The sequence below is a fragment of the Megalobrama amblycephala genome, linkage group LG14, assembly GCF_018812025.1.
Source record: "Megalobrama amblycephala isolate DHTTF-2021 linkage group LG14, ASM1881202v1, whole genome shotgun sequence".
Taxonomy (NCBI): domain Eukaryota; kingdom Metazoa; phylum Chordata; class Actinopteri; order Cypriniformes; family Xenocyprididae; genus Megalobrama; species Megalobrama amblycephala.
Window position 1 is genome coordinate 16,382,947 of NC_063057.1, and position 17,995 is coordinate 16,400,941.

General features: G+C 36.5%; 2 protein-coding genes and 1 long non-coding RNA gene across 5 annotated transcripts in view; 2 read left to right on the forward strand and 1 right to left on the reverse strand.

The window, feature by feature from the left end:
* LOC125245645 overlaps positions 1 to 373 on the forward strand; it is a 30,186-nt gene extending 29,813 nt beyond the window's left edge. The window contains exon 40 of the mRNA XM_048156313.1: positions 21 to 373. Within this exon, the coding sequence (XP_048012270.1) occupies positions 21 to 71 (51 nt within the window). The 3' untranslated portion in view covers positions 72 to 373. The remainder of the gene's footprint in view (positions 1 to 20) is intronic.
* Positions 374 to 1,968: 1,595 nt separating this feature from the next.
* On the reverse strand, positions 1,969 to 17,246 carry LOC125245535. Of its 3 annotated transcripts, none has more exons than XR_007179564.1 (5): positions 17,151 to 17,246; positions 15,964 to 16,124; positions 13,404 to 13,527; positions 6,047 to 6,380; positions 1,969 to 3,471 (listed from the first exon to the last, which is right to left on the reverse strand). It is a non-coding gene; the product is annotated as an uncharacterized LOC125245535 (long non-coding RNA). The 3 variants fall into 3 exon arrangements; XR_007179565.1 differs by adding an exon at positions 8,179 to 8,232 and having other exon boundaries at positions 1,969 to 6,380; XR_007179563.1 differs by lacking the exons at positions 1,969 to 3,471; positions 6,047 to 6,380 and adding an exon at positions 6,390 to 8,232.
* Positions 8,558 to 17,158, forward strand: slc26a3.1 (solute carrier family 26 member 3). Its single transcript, XM_048156148.1, has 19 exons — positions 8,558 to 8,795; positions 8,964 to 9,103; positions 9,194 to 9,304; positions 9,428 to 9,588; positions 9,668 to 9,832; positions 9,940 to 10,092; positions 10,199 to 10,281; positions 11,390 to 11,537; positions 11,647 to 11,760; positions 11,856 to 11,933; positions 12,092 to 12,187; positions 13,399 to 13,505; positions 13,793 to 13,862; positions 13,948 to 14,040; positions 14,907 to 15,002; positions 15,980 to 16,204; positions 16,308 to 16,362; positions 16,449 to 16,582; positions 16,707 to 17,158. The coding sequence occupies exons 1-19, from the start codon at positions 8,668 to 8,670 to the stop codon at positions 16,755 to 16,757; spliced, it is 2,208 nt and encodes a 735-aa protein (XP_048012105.1). The 5' UTR covers positions 8,558 to 8,667; the 3' UTR covers positions 16,758 to 17,158.
* Positions 17,247 to 17,995: the final 749 nt, after the last annotated feature.

Below are 17,995 nucleotides of genomic sequence, written 5' to 3' on the forward strand. Positions count from 1 at the left end.
CTGCTATCTTTTTTCTGCAGAACATGAAAATGGAAGTCGAAACGGACACCAAACCAGAGACAAGATTCTAAAGTGAATCAACTTGAAACCTCTGCTATGTAGAACTTTAAAATCAATGTATATAAGAATTAATTTGATTAAGCATGTAGCATTTTTGTATTCTGTGTACTGTGCTGCATGCAGAATGAATTAGCTCTAGACTGTCAATATATCATGTGACTAAATTATTGGATTTGTGGTGAAAGTTGTAAACACAATCTTATCAGTTCACTATCAGTGCCTTTTGTACATGTAACTTTTTTTCTTTTTGAATAGTATGTAGTTTTATGTGCACTATTTTTATTCTAAAATAAAAAAAGAATGTTTTCCAAAATATACATTGTCCTTCTTCATTTGAGACAAACCTTAACAAATAAAGGCATGGGCAGATAAAATTATTTTACTTTTACTGTAGTAATACGCATTATAAATCGAATTCCTATAGCAGTAAATGAATAACTATCTGTACGAGAAAGGAAGTTATTGTTGAGGAAGTGAAGAGGACAAGACAACAAAAGAACTTGACATTTTTAAGGAGAAAATTTATAAGCTATTGAAGATAACTTCATCAAATATCATTAAAAAGATCAAATCATTTCAAGGGAAATGAAGTATATACAGTGCCCTCCACAATTATTGGCACCCTTAGTAATTATGAGCAAAAGCAGCTGTGAAAATAAATCTGCATTGTTTATCCTTTTGATCTTTCATTCAAAAAAAATTCACAAAATTATAACCTTTCATTTAAGGAAAATAATTGAAACTCACATTATTAAATAAATGTTTTTCTCCAAAACACGTTGGCCACAATTATTGGCACCCTTTTATTCAAAACTTTTTGTAACCTCCTTTTGCCAAGATAACAGCTCTGAGTCTTCACCTATAATGCCTGATGAGTTTGGAGAACACCTGACAAGAGATCAGAGGCCATTCCTTCATGCAGAATCTCTCCAGATCCTTCAGATTCCCAGCTCCATGCTGGTGCTTCTTCTCTTCAGTTCACTCCACTCATTTTCTTTAGGGTTCAGGTCAGGGGACTGAGATGGCCATGGCAGAAGCTTCATTTTGTGCTCAGTGACACATTTTTGTGTTGGTTTTGATGTTTGTTTTGGATCATTGTCCTGATGGAAGATCCAAACATGGCCCATTTTTTTATCTGTTGGTATTTGATAGAATCCATGATACCATGTATCTGAACAACATGTCCAGGACCTCCAGCAGAAAAATACGCCCACAGCATTAAAGATTCAGCAGTATATTTAACCGTGGGCATGGGGTACTTTTTATCCATGTGTGCACCAAACCCATCTGGTGGGTTTGCTGCCAAAAAGCTTTTTTTTTTTTAGTTTCACCTGACCATAGAAGCTGGTCCAGTTTTAAGTTCCAGTCTTGTCTGACAACTGATTGTTTCTGGATGAGAGCAGAGGATTTTTCTTGAAACCCTCCTGAACAACTTGTGGGGATGTAGGTGCTGTTTGATCATTTTTTTGAGGCTTTCTGAGACTCAAGACTCAACTAATCTCTGCAATTCTCCAGCTGTGATCCTTGAAGAGTCTTTAGCCACTCAAACTTTCCTCCTAACCGCACATTATGACGATTTAGACACACGTCCTCTTCCAGGCAAATTTGTAACATCTTTAGTTGATTGGAACTTCTTAATTATTGCCCTGATAGTGGAAATGGGGATTTTCAATGCTTTGGCTATTTTCTTACAGCCACTTTCTATCTTGTGAAGCTCAACAATCTTTTGCTGCACATTAGAACTATATTCTTTGGTTTGACTCATTGTGATGAATGATTAAGGGAATTTGGCCTTTGTGTTTCCTCATGTTTATTCTCCTGTGGAACAGGAAGTTATGGCTGGACAATGTTCATGATCACCCTGGTGTACTAAAAAATCTAAATATGAATGGGAATATACTTCAGAGATACTGTACTCATAAGAATTTCTAGGGGTGCCAATAATTGTGGCCAACATGTATTGGAGAAAAACATTTCATAAAAACATTTTTTATGACATTTCAAACATTTCATAATGTGAGTTTCTGTGGTCTGTATGTTAATGAAGTTGTGACACCTCAATATCTGAGATGGTTCTCTGTATCTCATACCCATTCCCATTCTACAATTGATGACCATTTGCTCAGGATGTGATCAACCCTAATGGTACATAAACAATATCACAGTTGACTTTCTTCTTCTCTATGATAATTAAGCCATTTTGAGGATGAGCTCATTCTAAAATATACTTGGGAGTGGAATCTGGGTTGGGGCAGACTGCAATTTCTTATAGTTCCCCCTTTGATGCTCTTGGCCCAACAGAAGCATCACATCCACTCCCTTTTCACAGATTGCACCTCCCTTCCCAATTGGGCAGGTGCCCAGTTGGCAGTGAAGCCCTGCCTTAGATTGTCCTCCGCTGGCCACCGGAGAATCTTACCCGTCATTGGGTCATCACCTCATGCACACTGGTTACAGCTCCATCCAACTGGGCAGAATTATCAAAGAGACTCTTATCAAATTTGGCAATATGAAATACAAACATTTTCTTGGGTTTGGGTGAGAAGACATTCAAGGACCATCACAGCCAAGTTATCTGCAATTTGACATTTAAATATATTAATAATAAAAATAAGGAAGATACATACACATACAGCTGTTTTAAAGGTTACATCCCAAATTAAACCAGAATAGGCAATAGCTAAGTCTCCAACATGCATTTGTTTTTTCAAAATCTTGACTTTTTCTTCAAGGCCTTGATGGACTTTCATAATGTGGCCTTCATTCCATTGCCTCAGTGATATTAGTATATTGTTTAGTTGTGATAACTCAAACAATCAACAATCAATAGACAATATAATGTGTGTGTCTGTGTGCATGCTTTTTCATTTTGTCATGTGTATCGTGTCCATTTTCTCAGTGTGGGCATCCTTTAGCCACATGTGTGCATCCAATAGACAATGATATATCTAATGCAAATCAGTATGTATATATATGTATCTCTTCATGTGAAGTGAGTCTGTTTATTTGTGCATCTCTCAGTGTGGGTATGTCCTTTTTTCCACTTGTTTTCTATCTAGATGGGAAGACGTCTGTCCGTAGTCTCTGAACTGGTTTGATCTCCTCTTGTTTCTCATTGTCCATTCTTTTCCACTTGGACCATAAGTCCTTCTAGAAGAATCAGTCACTGTTGTTGTTTGAGTCTGTGTCACTCTATCAGTTCCATCCATCCCATGGTGGGTCTGAGGGTTTCTTTTAGGTAGATCATCCCGGTCTGGGAATCTCTGGGTTTCTAGATCATGGATCACTGTTCTTTTTCTTGAGAATGTCCCATGGCTCCACTGGTTCAACTGGCCTTCTTGTTCCTCGAACAGCCAGATCATCTTTCTCCAGGAGGTTACCCATTCCAGACAAACATCTCAATGCTTATATCTGAAACAAGAATCAAAATGAAGAGGTGTGAATGGCTTCTTCTTTATTTCCTTTCAACAGTGCCAACTGAGTTTCTAAATTGCCTATTTTCTTAAGCAAATTGCGATAGCCCATCTTTCATGTGAAAAGTGACACTGCCTTGCCTTGTGTCCTATCTTTCTACATGCAAAACAAACAACCTCCTGATCTTCCCTTCTTTTCTCCAAACAATGCCTTGCAATGTGACCTTCCCTTCCACATGCATGACAGACAAAGCTTTGAAGAGGCCTCTCATTGTCTTGACAATGTCTAGCAATGTGACCAGTTTTTCCACATGCATAGCAAAGAATAACACCTTTTGAATTTACTCTTACAAATCTCCTTGGTCTATGATGGAAACCATCAGATAATCTAGAACGTTCTCTTATGCCAAAGGCAGCAACTTGATATCTAGATTTGGCATCTTCCATTTGACTATTTGCATTAGCATTATTATTGTTAACTGTAATTTTACCAATAAAAGTCATTATATTCAGAGAGAGGTGTCAGTAGCATTGACACAGCAGAGCGAGTAAGTGGGTTACATTTGTTAATCAAGGCAGACTTGAAACGGACATAATTCTCAGTAATGTCAGGATTGCCACTGAATGTTTTAAATGTCTCCAAGAATCGTTCTGAAAACGCCGATGGGTGCTTCCCTTTGCTCATGTGCATCTCAGATATTTTATCCCAATTAACTGACATCACACCAAAAGCCTGGAACACACCAAGCTGACGGTCAGCCGTCGGGCAGTTTTTTTTCAAGTTTTCTCAGCGTGTTCCGCACCGTCGGCTGAAGTTGGCCGCCTTTTTCCCGGCCGATTTGACATGCTGAATCGGCGTCTGAGCTTGTTGGTCAGTCAGGCCATCTGATCATTCTGATTGGCTGTTCAGCTACTGCCACCTGCTGGTACGGAAAGGCATTTCTTCTTACACAGGCGCAGAACGGACGTGCTACTTGGCAGTCGGGTGTCGAGCGTCGGTTTGGTGTGTCAGGGCAACTTTGGACCCAGACGCTGCCAACTTGAGCCAACCCCGCAGTCTGCTTTCGTCGCCACTAGTTCATCTGCGTCAGCTTGGTGAGTTTCGGACTTAAGCCCTCAAGCAGTGCCTGTTTCCTCTCTGACTTATTTGCAGTTCTGTCCTTTACTTTCTGAGTTAAGGCTCCAGACAAAGTGTCAGGCAAGCACATTCTTAACAAAACACATGCATCACCATCTGTAAATTTGTAAATCTCAACATATTCCTCCAAGTTTTTCAGAAAATCTAATGGATCTTGTTTGGCAGAATCAAATTTCCCAAAATTCTTGATCCCAGTTTCTAGTTCAGTTGGATTAAAACTTCTGACCACACACAGATGTAGTAGCATGAACTGGTGCCAAGGGAAATCTAACTGTACAGTAAGAGTTTTGACTACTGAATGACTGAGAATCTCTTTCCCAACCCTCAGAGCTTTATTCCTGCAAATCTGGCATTTCTGGAACTGGGTTACCCAATGTGACACCTAACAATGTCTTACTGGTGTTTTTCTCAGTTATGCCATTATTGATCATAAACTCACATGCTGCCTTTGTTTCCGCCAAATTGTTGGCCAATGTTTCCACAGAAGATTTAAGCACGTCATTGTCAGGTCTAAGAAATGCAATCTCATTCTGCATTCTGATCTTTTCTTCTTTCCATATCTAGTTGCTTTAAGATAACCTTTAGTCTAATTCAGATGCAAATGAACTCAATTGGACCTAAAACCTCACTACTCTAAATAGTTAAAAAAGTTGGACAAAACCTCATACAGCTGTGGTCAGAATTATTGGCACCCTTGGTAAATATGATCAAAGATGACTGTAAAAATAAATCTGCATTGTTTATCCTTTTGATCTTTAATTCATAAAAGTAGCAAAAATCTAACCTTTCATTGAAGGAAAAGAATTGAAATTATTTATTTCATAATTCCCTGCAATTATGAAATAAATGTTTTTCTCCTGTACCTAGCCACAGTTTTTCACAACTGTACCTAGCCACAGTACTTCGGGCTTAACAGTTTATGAAATTTAAAACACTGCCAAAACCACACTGCTTCAGGTTATTGTTTTAAATTTCAGTTGCTGTGCATCAGACTCGCTACATTATAGTGCGCTTCAGTTATTCTTTCAAATAAAGAAATAATTCTGTGACCACACTGCATTGGGTGAATTCAGTTACTTTAGAATATCATCAGAAATAAAACAACAATACACTAACTTTCAGTTGTGTTAGAAACTTACCACTTTGTTTCAATTACTTTAGAAAAAACAAATCTAATACAACTCTGCCATCACACTGCGTCAGGATGATTCAGTTGCTTTAGAATCTTAACAGAATTATAAGAGACCAAACAATTCCAACAATTCCAATACAACTCTACCAACACACTGCATTGGGCTGATTCAGTTCTGTCAGAATCTTAAACAAAATTGTACAGAATAGGCTTAAGAACTCCTGCTAATACTGAATAAACCAAATTCTGTTCTGTCCTTTCTAGATTTTTTAAACGAGAAAGAAAAGAAAGAAAACAGCTTACCTTTCAGCACTTTTTTCAGAAATCCCTCGCTGGGTGGCTCGCCAATGTAAGAAAAAATGATGAAGACATTGAAGATCTCGATGAAGAAGTTTATTGCAGCGTAGCGGTGACAAATTACATGTAGCACCTTGGGTTCATCAGAGTCGGAAGGAACACATCCAAATCTCAATAATAATGTTAAGTAAAATTAAATTGTCAAAGTCTACTTGCAATGGATGTGCTGGTTTCGGCCTCGACTGCAGCCATGTCCTCATCTCATATATGAAACACCTGCGATTCATAGGCTACCTGCTATTGCACTCACATTTATGTAAAGTAGCCTTGTTGTTAAGTTCTGTAAGGGCAAAAAGCACAAGATTTAGTACCTTTAATGCTCTGTAGATGGCGATATCACTTCTTTTGTAACAGAAAAAAACTGCTGCAGAAAAAGTTAGGTGCCATGCAAAAATGTGTAATTGCATTACTCATTACAAAATATATTGGAGTAAAGAGTACATATACTTATTCAAAAATGTAGTCAAGTAGAGAGAGTAAAAGTTTCTAATATCCTTAATACTCAGTCACAGTACAAAGTAGCCAAAAAGAGTGACAGTTCAAAAATGGCAAAAAGCACACCTTGTGTTTTTTTGCCTCAAATTTGCATGCCTGTAACTCAAGAAGTATTAAAGATATCTTAATATCCTTTTAGATTCTGGTTCTTAAACTTTCCTTTTGGTATATTCATTTTAAAAGGCCCTCAATGGTTCAATCGCAGAGATATGGAGATCTCAATGCGGTTCCAGGAGTAAAATTGTACACATTTTCAGTGGTCAAAAACCAAATGTGGGTCACTTTGCATACAGCTGAGGCTTTTTTTCTTTTTAAAGAGGAATATCTGAAGAACAAATAATGTTGAAACTAGAAATGTATCTCGTGTTTTTATGTCAACTCAGTTGCATAGAACATACCTGTCTGAGTGCCTGTAACTCTAAAAGTATTCAAGATATCTTAATATCCATCTAGTTTCAAATTTCCTTTTGAAATCTTCATTTTTCAAGGAGTTCAGTCCCATAGATATGGGGATCTCAAAGCAGCTCCATATTCAAATAGTTGAATTTGACAAATTTTCAGTGATCGAAATGTGGTTCACTTTGCACACAGCTGATGCTTGGAAAATAAATAACGTTTAAACTAGAAATGTATCTTGTTTCCCTCTATCAAAAGCATTGCACAAAACATAACTTTAGAGTTACAGGCATGTAAACTTTGAAAAAGGAATATTTATGGCACTCAGACAGGTATGTTCTATGCAACTGAGTTGATAGAAAAACACGAGATACATTTCTAGTCAATTAATGGTGTTCAGTACTATTAATTCCAGTTGTAAGTAATGAGGCAGCAAACAGCACTCTTTCCTGGAATTGGGCCATAAAGGAATTTAACTTGCATTGAATTATATGTTGCATTGAAACCAAAAAAGAAACACATGCTGTAAAAATAGATTACTTAATGTGATTTAAGAAGTAACATCCATTTTGGTATGGAACAACATTCATATTAACCAATCAGATCTTAGATTTAGGATTATGGTGTAGAGTTTGGGTTAGGCTGAACAACATGAAATAATGTCTCTCTGATTTCACGTGTAGGTTAGGAATATGGTTAAGGAACTAAAATTGTGCGATTGGAATGTGGTTCCTGGATAAACAAAGAATCTTGATCCAGGAACAAGTTCTGTTTGGTTAAATCATATTTTACAAAATGGAAGTTGCAGAGTCATATCGCACAATACTGTATACATGCAATCGACAACCATGTGACTCAGTAAACTTGATATAGAGTATTTAAACAGTCTGAGTAATTACAAATCCCGGCAAAAGGAAATACGATATCATAAAACAAAAGTATGTGAACCTTTGGACATTCTATTGTATATTATATACATAAACTGATCATAAAATTTGTTTTGATCCTCAATTAAGTCACAACAATAACAGCCTGCATAAACACATAACACACAAACAATGGCACATTTTTATGCATGCATTGAGTACATCATTGAGCAAACATTCACAGTGCAAAGTGGAAAAAGTATGTGAACCCCTAAGCTAACAAGTTGTTTAAAAATGGTGTGAAGAGACAAATCTGCAAACCTGGAGTCCAAACAATGAGATGAGATTGCAAGTGTAGGTTAGAGTCACACCGCTCTATATGAAAAACACAAATTTTGAGTTTACCATTCACCAGAAGCATTGCTGGATATGAACCATTCCTCAAACAAAAGAGAATATCAGTATTGTTCATTTGCAAAAAGCTTGAATGGATTACAAAGATATCTCTGTGATGTTCATTAGTCTAAATGGAGGAAGTTAATCACTGTACTTCCATGCAGTAAATCATAAATTCATAATCCACGTGGGTTCACAGTTTTTCAGCAGTTCTATTTTTATGTTTCCTTCTTGAGAAATCATGTAAATAAGGAAGAATGACTTAAAAAAAAAAACACATATTGTTCCATAAATGATTAATGCTCGCAAAAGACAGCCCATAATAGACTGTGATAAAACTAATGATGGCTCCCTCATCAAACAAACCAGACTATATAAAGCACTCGAGATGCATTTGAAAACCAACTAATCAGGATGCAGCCCGTCGGCAGACAGTATGTGGTGGTCAGGCCTCTGTTTTCAGAGGATTCCTTTGCAGAGCAGTACGAGAGGATCAACAGGAACCGCAAAACTCTACGGCACCATCTGAAAGACTATTTCACGTAAGAATACGTCCGCCTTCTGTCTTCAATAACGCATTTATAATAAACTAAAATATGGTATCTTATTACAAGCACGTTTGAAGATGTTGTTATTGAGGTAACGTATAGATCTAAACATATGGGTTTAAATGATGCAGGAAGATTTAGCAAATTGTGTTTTTATTGTAGTTGTGATACGAATCGTGCAAAGAATGCAGCTCTTTCCTTTCTTCCAATCATTGGATGGATGAAGAACTACAACTTCAAAGAATGGCTGCTGGGTGACATTGTTTCAGGCATCAGCACTGGACTAGTGGCAGTGCTACAAGGTATTGCATGTTTTTTTCTAACATAGATTGGCTAAAATAATTTCTGAAGACTTCAAAAATACTTATTATTACATCATTATTTCCTAACAGGACTTGCATTTTCCTTGCTGGCCTCTTTACCACCGGGATATGGACTGTACACGGCATTCTTCCCTGCAATAGTCTACTTCTTTTTGGGCACCTCCAGACACCTGTCAGTAGGTGCGTGATATATTGTCAGTTGATTTTACATGATATATGTATACACAACATGCTAATGAATTAGAAGTGAAGGTTTGGATGTGAGTGATTGAGGTTGCACTTTCTAATTGGACCGTGTTTTAGGGGCTTTTCCTATTCTGAGTCTAATGGTGGGCGCTGTTGTCACACGACTGGTGCCTGATGAGGGACCCTCAGCTAACATCACTGGATTTGAAGGATTGAGCATGGAACAGCAGAGAGTTTTAGTTGCTTCCTCGGTTACTTTTGTCATGGGTGCATTTCAGGTATATACTTAAAAAGACAAGTCGCATTTCACCAGATATACAGTATATATATGGAATTCTCTATTTTCTTATTTTTCAGCTCATAATGGGACTGCTGCAGGTGGGCTTCATTGTCATGTATCTGTCAGATACTCTAGTGTCAGGATTCACCACTGCAGCTGCTGTTCATATTTTGGTATCCCAGCTCAGGTTTGTGTTGGGACTGGACTTTCCTGGTATAAACGGGCCACTCGCAATTGTATATGTGAGTTAAAGTTCATCCCTTTTAATGCACCAGCAATGTAGACATTTTATCTTCATCTCCATATGACTTTTCAGTTGATATATCAAACATTTGGTCTTTGATTTCAGACTTTGGTTGAAGTTTTTAGTCGAATCACTAACACGAATGTGGCCGACCTGGTGACATCTATTGTGATCATGGCACTGGTGCTTATTGTGAAGGAGATCAATGACAGATTCAAGTCAAAACTGCCTGTGCCGATACCTATAGAAGTCATCATGGTAGGTATAATTACCACACTAAGACAAAATATATCACTTCTATCAAACTTTATGTAAATATACACATTATACAATCTATCAAACGTAATGTAAATCTACCCAACAGACTGTTATCGCTTGTGGAGTCTCTTACGCATTCAACTTCGAGGAGCGATTTGATGTGGTCGTGGTTGGGGAGATGGTGAACGGGTGAGAATCGAACAATATGTAATCTACAATATCAACAACATAGATGATCAACAAGTGATCATATTTAATGTGCATTTTTAATGGGAACAGATAGAGTATATTGTGCATATAAGTGATTGATATAAATTATGCAAAGACTTCATATGTTTAGCTTATAAACAAGATTTAGGGTTAAAAACATTTTTTCATTATATTATATTATATTATATTATATTATATTATTATAAAACAGTTAGTTCCTGTCCTTGATTCTGATTGGTCAATAACAGTGTTTTGTTCACGATAAAACATGGCTATGACCGCTTCACCCAACAGTTCAGTGTATCACTACACAACACCCTTAGCAACCACCCTTAGCAACGTAAACTGTTAGTTCTCAGTTGATATTATTCATTGAGACATACTTTATTATGTAGAAGAGTATCGCAAGAAAGAGATTGAGTGAGCGAGTTTATTACCTGCATTCAGATTTAGCATTTTCCTTCAGGTCAGTCCTATGTTCATAATAAAAAATCTGTTTAAATGTCCGATGTATTATCTTGTCCTTTTAACAGTTAAGGGGTTTTCCCGTGACTGACAGCGCTAGTCAAAGCATTTGTCAGTTGCTTCTTGTTCCGTGTTCACAACAATTCAGTCTTTTCAATGTAAAAGTCTTCGCTACTGACTGACACACTCATAAAGACAGTCTTTGCTGCCATCTAATGGCGTAATAATGTAACTTCTGTTGCTGTTCACGGTCAGGGATTATTTTTTCCTGCAGAAGGAAGGCTTTTAGTGAAAGTTTACTTCATGAAAGTTGCATTGATACATATTTTTGGCTTTAATATTTGTATTGTGTGGTAACCGTTTTATAAAAGCAATAAGGTACACGAAGCTAGTCTGTATCGTGAATAAGTCACGGCTGAAGGGGTTGCAGGCACTCCACTCCGCTTCTTTAGCACAGCCTCTCGTACTTTATTGCTTACTAATATTATATTATATTATATTATATTATATTATATTATATTATATTATATTATATTATATTATATTATATTATATTATATTATATTATATTAAGCCGTTTCCCAGATGGAAATAAACATCTAGTAACATCTCTCTTTCTTAGATATGAATCACCGGTTGCTCCAAACCTGGAAGTCATTAAAGAGAGTGCAGTGGAGGCCTTCCCTATGGCCATAGTAGGATTTGCTGTGGCTTTCTCAGTAGCTAAAGTCTACTCCGTCAAACACGACTACACGATTGATGGGAACCAGGTCAGCTGAGGCTCTATTCACTGCAAACAATGCAAATTCTAAACTGCTGAATTTGTTATTTTTGCAAAAAACATGAACACCTTTTTATACGCTCATATGTATGTAACAGGAGCTCATTGCATTCGGGGTAAGCAACATTTTTGGGGCATCTTTTCGGTCATTTGCCGCCAGCACAGCACTTTCTAGGACAGCTATACAAGAGAGCACTGGAGGGAAGACGCAGGTAAAACTCTCATGCTACCCCTTGATCTGAAACCATTTGCTGACTACAAGAATACAAAGAATGGATAATTAATGTTTGTTTTATAACATTTGTAGATAGCTGGAGTTCTTTCAGCCTTGATGGTACTGATTGTGATTGTCGCAGTAGGATTTTTACTTGAGCCGTTGCCCAGGGTGAGAATTTTTTTTGTGTCTTTATAGAATACAAACTGCATGAAATCATTTAGAGCTAATCTCAGTATTTAAAATCTCTATAAAGCCCTTTTAGTCAAATAAGCTATTGACTGTAGATGCAGGAGTCAGTCTAATGACCTTTATGCTTTTCTTTTCAGTCTGTTCTAGGTGCTCTGGTCATTGTTAATCTGAAAGGCATGCTGATGCAGTTTAGAGAGCTGCCGTTCTTATGGAAGAATGACCGGTCTGATTTTGTGAGTTTCTCTTTTCATTATTTTGGGAATGATCTTTGATTGTCTAATCCTCTAGCAGCTTTTATTTTAATAAAATCTAAAGCCTAAGCATATGCTTAAAGGTGCAATATGTAAGAATTTTGCAGTAAAATATCCAAAAACCACTAGGCCAGTGTTATATATTTTATTAACTTGAGTACTTACAACATCCCAAATGTTTCAAACTATTTGTAAATCATGAGAAAATTGCAATTTTAACCAATGCTCTGGGACGTGTGAGGAGTCGCCTGTCAATTGCGTCATACCCGCGTTACCCTCGGTTTCCGGATTTATTTTGTAGAAACCATGGAAACACCAAAGATGCTTTAATATATTACACGTTTTAATAGACAAGGGAACAACTGTTTGGTTACGTTTATAGACAGAAAACGAATTGTTGTTATATAGCTCAACATGTTTAGTCTTATTTTCTTGATTTTTTGCGAGTACCACGCTTTTACCGTGCCTCAGAGAAAAACACTATTTTGTGAAGTAGCAAACATTGCATAATCAGATGCAGCTTTATTTTTAGTAACAGTAATACAGAATTTTCTCCATCATACAATACATTTTAAAATTGCATGCCATTTATCAACACAAGCCATCCAGCATTTAATATGATATTTTAAAATCGATCTATCTTACTGCAGTGTGTAACAGTGTCTCACAGCAGCCGCCGAGCGAACGCACAGAGTAATGTTATAACATCATTTTCAACACTCTCAAATGTATCTAATATGATAAACAGAGCTGTGTTACCTCATACTCATGACCGGAAAAGCGGAAGAGGCACCGGCGACTGTGGCATAATAAAAGTTCCGCTGCTCGCGGCGTGTTGCGCAATCGCTCCAGCGGCCTCGTTCAGCTCCCACAACGCTCGGTCCTGCTCTGCTTCATACTACAATAACGTTAATAATCGCATCCATGAACATGATTTCTTCCCAAGTCCTATCCCGATTATTTCCACCGGCTGTGAGGTGAAGACCACATGTCCCAAGATTCCGCGCTCAAACTCGGCATCATCAAGCTACGCCTTTGTTTTGAATAGGCCTCTAGCGACCTCTAGCGGACAGAACAATTTACATATTGTACCTTTAAGCATATGATCTAAACTGAAAACACTTTACAGCAAAAACAAAATTGAGTTTGGTCCAGATCAAAATGTCAAGCCCATGCGTCTCTGTTTCTCACAGGTTACCTGGGTGGTGACCTTCCTGGCCTCTCTTTTTCTGGGGTTGGATCTGGGGTTGGCTGTGGGTCTTGGGGCAGAATTGTTCACTGTGGTCTGCAGGACTCAATTGTGAGAGTGGATTCATGATACACTGTAAAAAAATCAAAAGTTGAGAAAACTTAAAAGTTTAAGGCAACAAACATCAGCAGATTTTTGAGTATTGTATTCAGTTTTTACAACAAAAAGTTGAGAAAACTCAAAAATCTCCTACAAAAAGAAGTTGAGGAAACTAAAAATATAAGTAAAAATAATAAGTTTTCTCAACTTTTGATTTTTTACAGTGTACTTTCAAATGCCAAAATATCATTTAACTGAATTCTTACTGACCCTGCATGATAATATTTTGTATGCTGCAGCCCACGCTGTTCCATCCTGGCCAACATTACAGGAACTGACATTTACAGGGATCGCAAAGACTACATCTCTGTGAGTGCTGATCTTGCCTTTCCTCTAGATTCTTATTTCTTTTACAAGTACCAAAATGTTTTAATGTGATATTATTCCATTTCAGATTTCCGAACCTGACGGAGTTAAAATATTCAAAATCCCCTCACCTATCTTCTTTGCTAACATTGATTTCTTCAGAGACAAATTGGTCCAAGCAGTACGTTTCTTGTTATTTTCAAGATTTGTAGAGAACAGGAGTGCCTAATCCTGTTCCTGGAGATCCTGTAGAGTTCAGATCCAACACACCTGTCTGTATTTATCTGTATTTAAGTGCTCCTGAAGACCTTGGCTGTGTCCGAAATTGCCCCCTATATACCCTTAAATAGGGCACTGTTTGAAGGGACAGACATTTGTAATGGTGTCTGAAACCATTGTAGATGTTATCGAGTGCACTCACTCAATCCCACAATCCCAAACACAATCATGAGTGTACAACCAATGTACACTCAAAGGCTAGAGAATACCCATAATGCACTGTGACGGTCACGCCGAATAAATTCCTGAATCTCACCAGAAGATGGCGCCCGCAGCTCAATCATCCATCCATCCATTTTCCAAACCCCTGGTCCAATGTGGCTACAGAGTGTAAATTACTTTTTAACTGACAGATTATTAAATTGTTTGATAAAGGTTTATACATGCTAGTTTCCATGCTAATTAGTTTAAGATAAATCTTTTCATCACTACTGGAGCTGCCAGTTTGCTAAGTTTCAAATGATTATTACATGGCAAGCACAAACTATATGTAAAAGTGACTGCCCTTCCGGCGCAATCAGTGTATGAATTCACTCTCGTTTTCATTCACTCCTACAAGTGGACTATATTAGTGGAGTAATGTAGGGAATAGTGAATGAGGGTATAGGGGGAGATTTCAAACACAGCCCTTAATTAGCTGGTTCAGTTGTATTTGATCAATGTTGGAGCTGAAATTTGCAGGAAGGAATAGATCTCCAGGAACAGGATTGGGCATCCCTAGTAGAGCTGGGTGTTATTTCTCTGGGCTAAATATTTGTTTTCTTCTAGGTGGGATTTAGTCCCGTAAGAGTGTTGAAGAAAAGGAACAAAGCCCTGCGAAAGATAAGAAAAATGTTGCAGAATGGGGAACTGGAGGTGTCAGATGTACGTCCTTAACATTATTATGATTTATCAGTGATGTTTTGTATATACTCATGACATATTATATATATATATATATATATATATATATATATATATATATATATATATATATATATATATATATATATATATATATATAAATATAAATTTCATCTATTTAATAATAGATTAGTTAGACTGGATAATTCAGGGCACTATCCCACCTCCCATATTGTTTTATTTATTTATAATGGATTCATTGGATTTTGAAAGACACTATCCCCCTCCCCATACTGTTTTATTTGAATAAATAATTATTTATTTTATTTTAACGGATTAATAGGACAGGATAATTAAGGATACAGTCCCACTGCATACCGTTTTATTTAAATAATTATTTTATTTTATTTTATTTTATTTTAATTGATTAATAGGATAGGATAATAAAGGATACTATCCCACTTTCCATATGGATTTATTACATATTTATTTTATTTTACTTATTTAATTTTAATGGATTAACAGGACAGGATATAATGAAGGACACTATCCCACTTCCCATTATGTTTTATTTAAATTATTATTTATTTATTTTATTTTATTTTAATGGATTAATAAAACAGATTATTATGTGGGATTATTATGAGGGACACTGCCCCACTTTCCATACAGTTTTATGTATTTATTTATATTATGTATTTATGTATAATATTTTTTACAAAGTGTTTTAAATGTTATTTATTTTTATGAATATGTTGACTTTTATGAATATGCTGACTGTATGACTTTTTTTTTTTCTTTTTTTTTTTTTTTAGGTTTTTGTTAATTAAAATACTCAAACTTTTTTATTATTATTATTATCTAAATCTATTATTCTTTTATTATTCTTGTTCTGATCAAGTCCACAAAAAAATTGTACTAAATGTAGTCAATCGAATAACAGAAAAATGTGAATTGAAATATGTAATGTAACAATTCTCACATCCTTCCTGATCCAGGGAGACCTTAAGGTGAGAGAACCATCAACTGACACATCAGAGGATGACAGCAGCATGGAGGGTCTGGACCAGCCCACTGATTTCTCTGGCCTTCCAATCCAGGTGAACTGGAACACAGAACTGCCTGCCAACATCTCTGTCCCTCCTGTGAACATGCACAGTTTGGTCCTGGACTTCACTGCCGTCTCATTCCTAGATATATCTGCACTCAAGGGTCTTAAGATGGTAAAATGGCTCACTATGAGATATACTGTTTATTTTCACTGGGCCTGGTTTCCTTTAAGATGGTCCTTATTTACCTCAAATTGTACTGTTGTTTTTCTTATAGACGCTAAAAGAGTTTATACGAATCGAAGTGGACGTCTACATAGTTTCATGTGATGGTAAAACAATCTCCTAAAAATGTTCCTTATTACCAGCCATTTTATTCCAAAAGCTCTTCATTAATACAATTCTGCTCTCGTTACAGTGTACATCATGGAGAAACTTCATCAATGTACATTTTTTGATGACGAGATTAAGACGTCCATCTTTTACCCCACACTACATGATGCCATGTTACACATTCTGGAGAAGCATACAGATCATGGAGAATTAGAAAAGGTACATAACATGATTCATTTTGATTCAGTATTGTGATATTTAATTTACAACAACCATCTGTTTACTAGGTTCTATAAAATCCATGCTGATCTATTTGTGTCTGTCTGTGTTGTGATGTTTGCAGGATATAAGCAGAAACAATGGAATCATTCAGAGAGACTGTATAACTGTGTGAGGAAGAGAAAACCCTGCTGGAATACTCTTTAAATCATGCCGGAAAGGTTGTGGTAAATGTTTTATGAGTGCAGCCAAACAATACGGGCAGAGATGCATTTCACCACTGTCACAGCACATTATAGGCATATATTTTAGTCTGGCCAGTGGACAGACACTAAACTCAGGCTGCCTTAAGAAAAGAAAACGCACTATTTTAGTTTACAGCAGCATGCATCCATTGTTACCATGTTTACTGGCGATTTAGTGGCCTTACAGTAAATGAATTCATATTGTTTGGGATTTAGCGACAGGACGGAGCGAGCAGAAACATATACTTTGGACATTACAAATGTAATTTGTTAAAACAACTTTTTGGCTGAACAAGACCATAGAACAAGACACGACTTCCTACCTTACAAACCAGGGCCTCCTTTTTCCCTCCGTTATGGTCACGTGCCGCACGTGTTCCTACTCAAGAGGGCAAAGTCTACAGGTGATTCCCATTCTCCACGGTCCTGCAAATGTTTCCTTCTTGACGTGTAGGACAAGGAATGAAAAAAAATCATGTAAAAATGTGGAAACTGTAACGTATTATTCAGTTTTTAAAGCGCACAATGTGTTTGTCAGGGCTGCGGAGAATTATATTGCGGAAATAGTAAATGTGATGTGTTCATGATTATGGGAGATTTATAGTTTTGTCTCATCACTAAACTGAGGTTTAATGTTTAATTTAGCTTTAATCAATTTTTCGGATTGATGAATCTGCTCTTTTCCTGTTAAGTCCACACCATCCCAACAAAAATGTATATATGCTGCAGTGCCTGTTACCTTTATTTATAAACTTTGTGTAGTTTTAACAATTCATAACCAATTTCCTATGGAGTTTTGGACAGACTACCCTATCTATAATTAAAAACTAGAATTATGTGTATTAATATATGTTATGTATTTTGTTTTTGAAATTCCTATCATGTAAATACAGGTGATTTTATAATGAATGTGTGTAAACAAATTTATTGTAATAAAACTAAGAACTATACATTACCTGCTTTTAATTTTCATGGTATAGACAGGAAATATGTAAACATTTATGAGACACATTTAGGTTTTACAAAAATTGCAAACAGCCAATTAAGAGAAGAAAAAAACATTTTGTACAATTTCATATGTAACAATTGCCTGTTAGTTTTCAGACCTTTCAGAACTACTCAAAAAAATATTGAATATAAAATCATTTTTGTCAGACGTATCAAAATC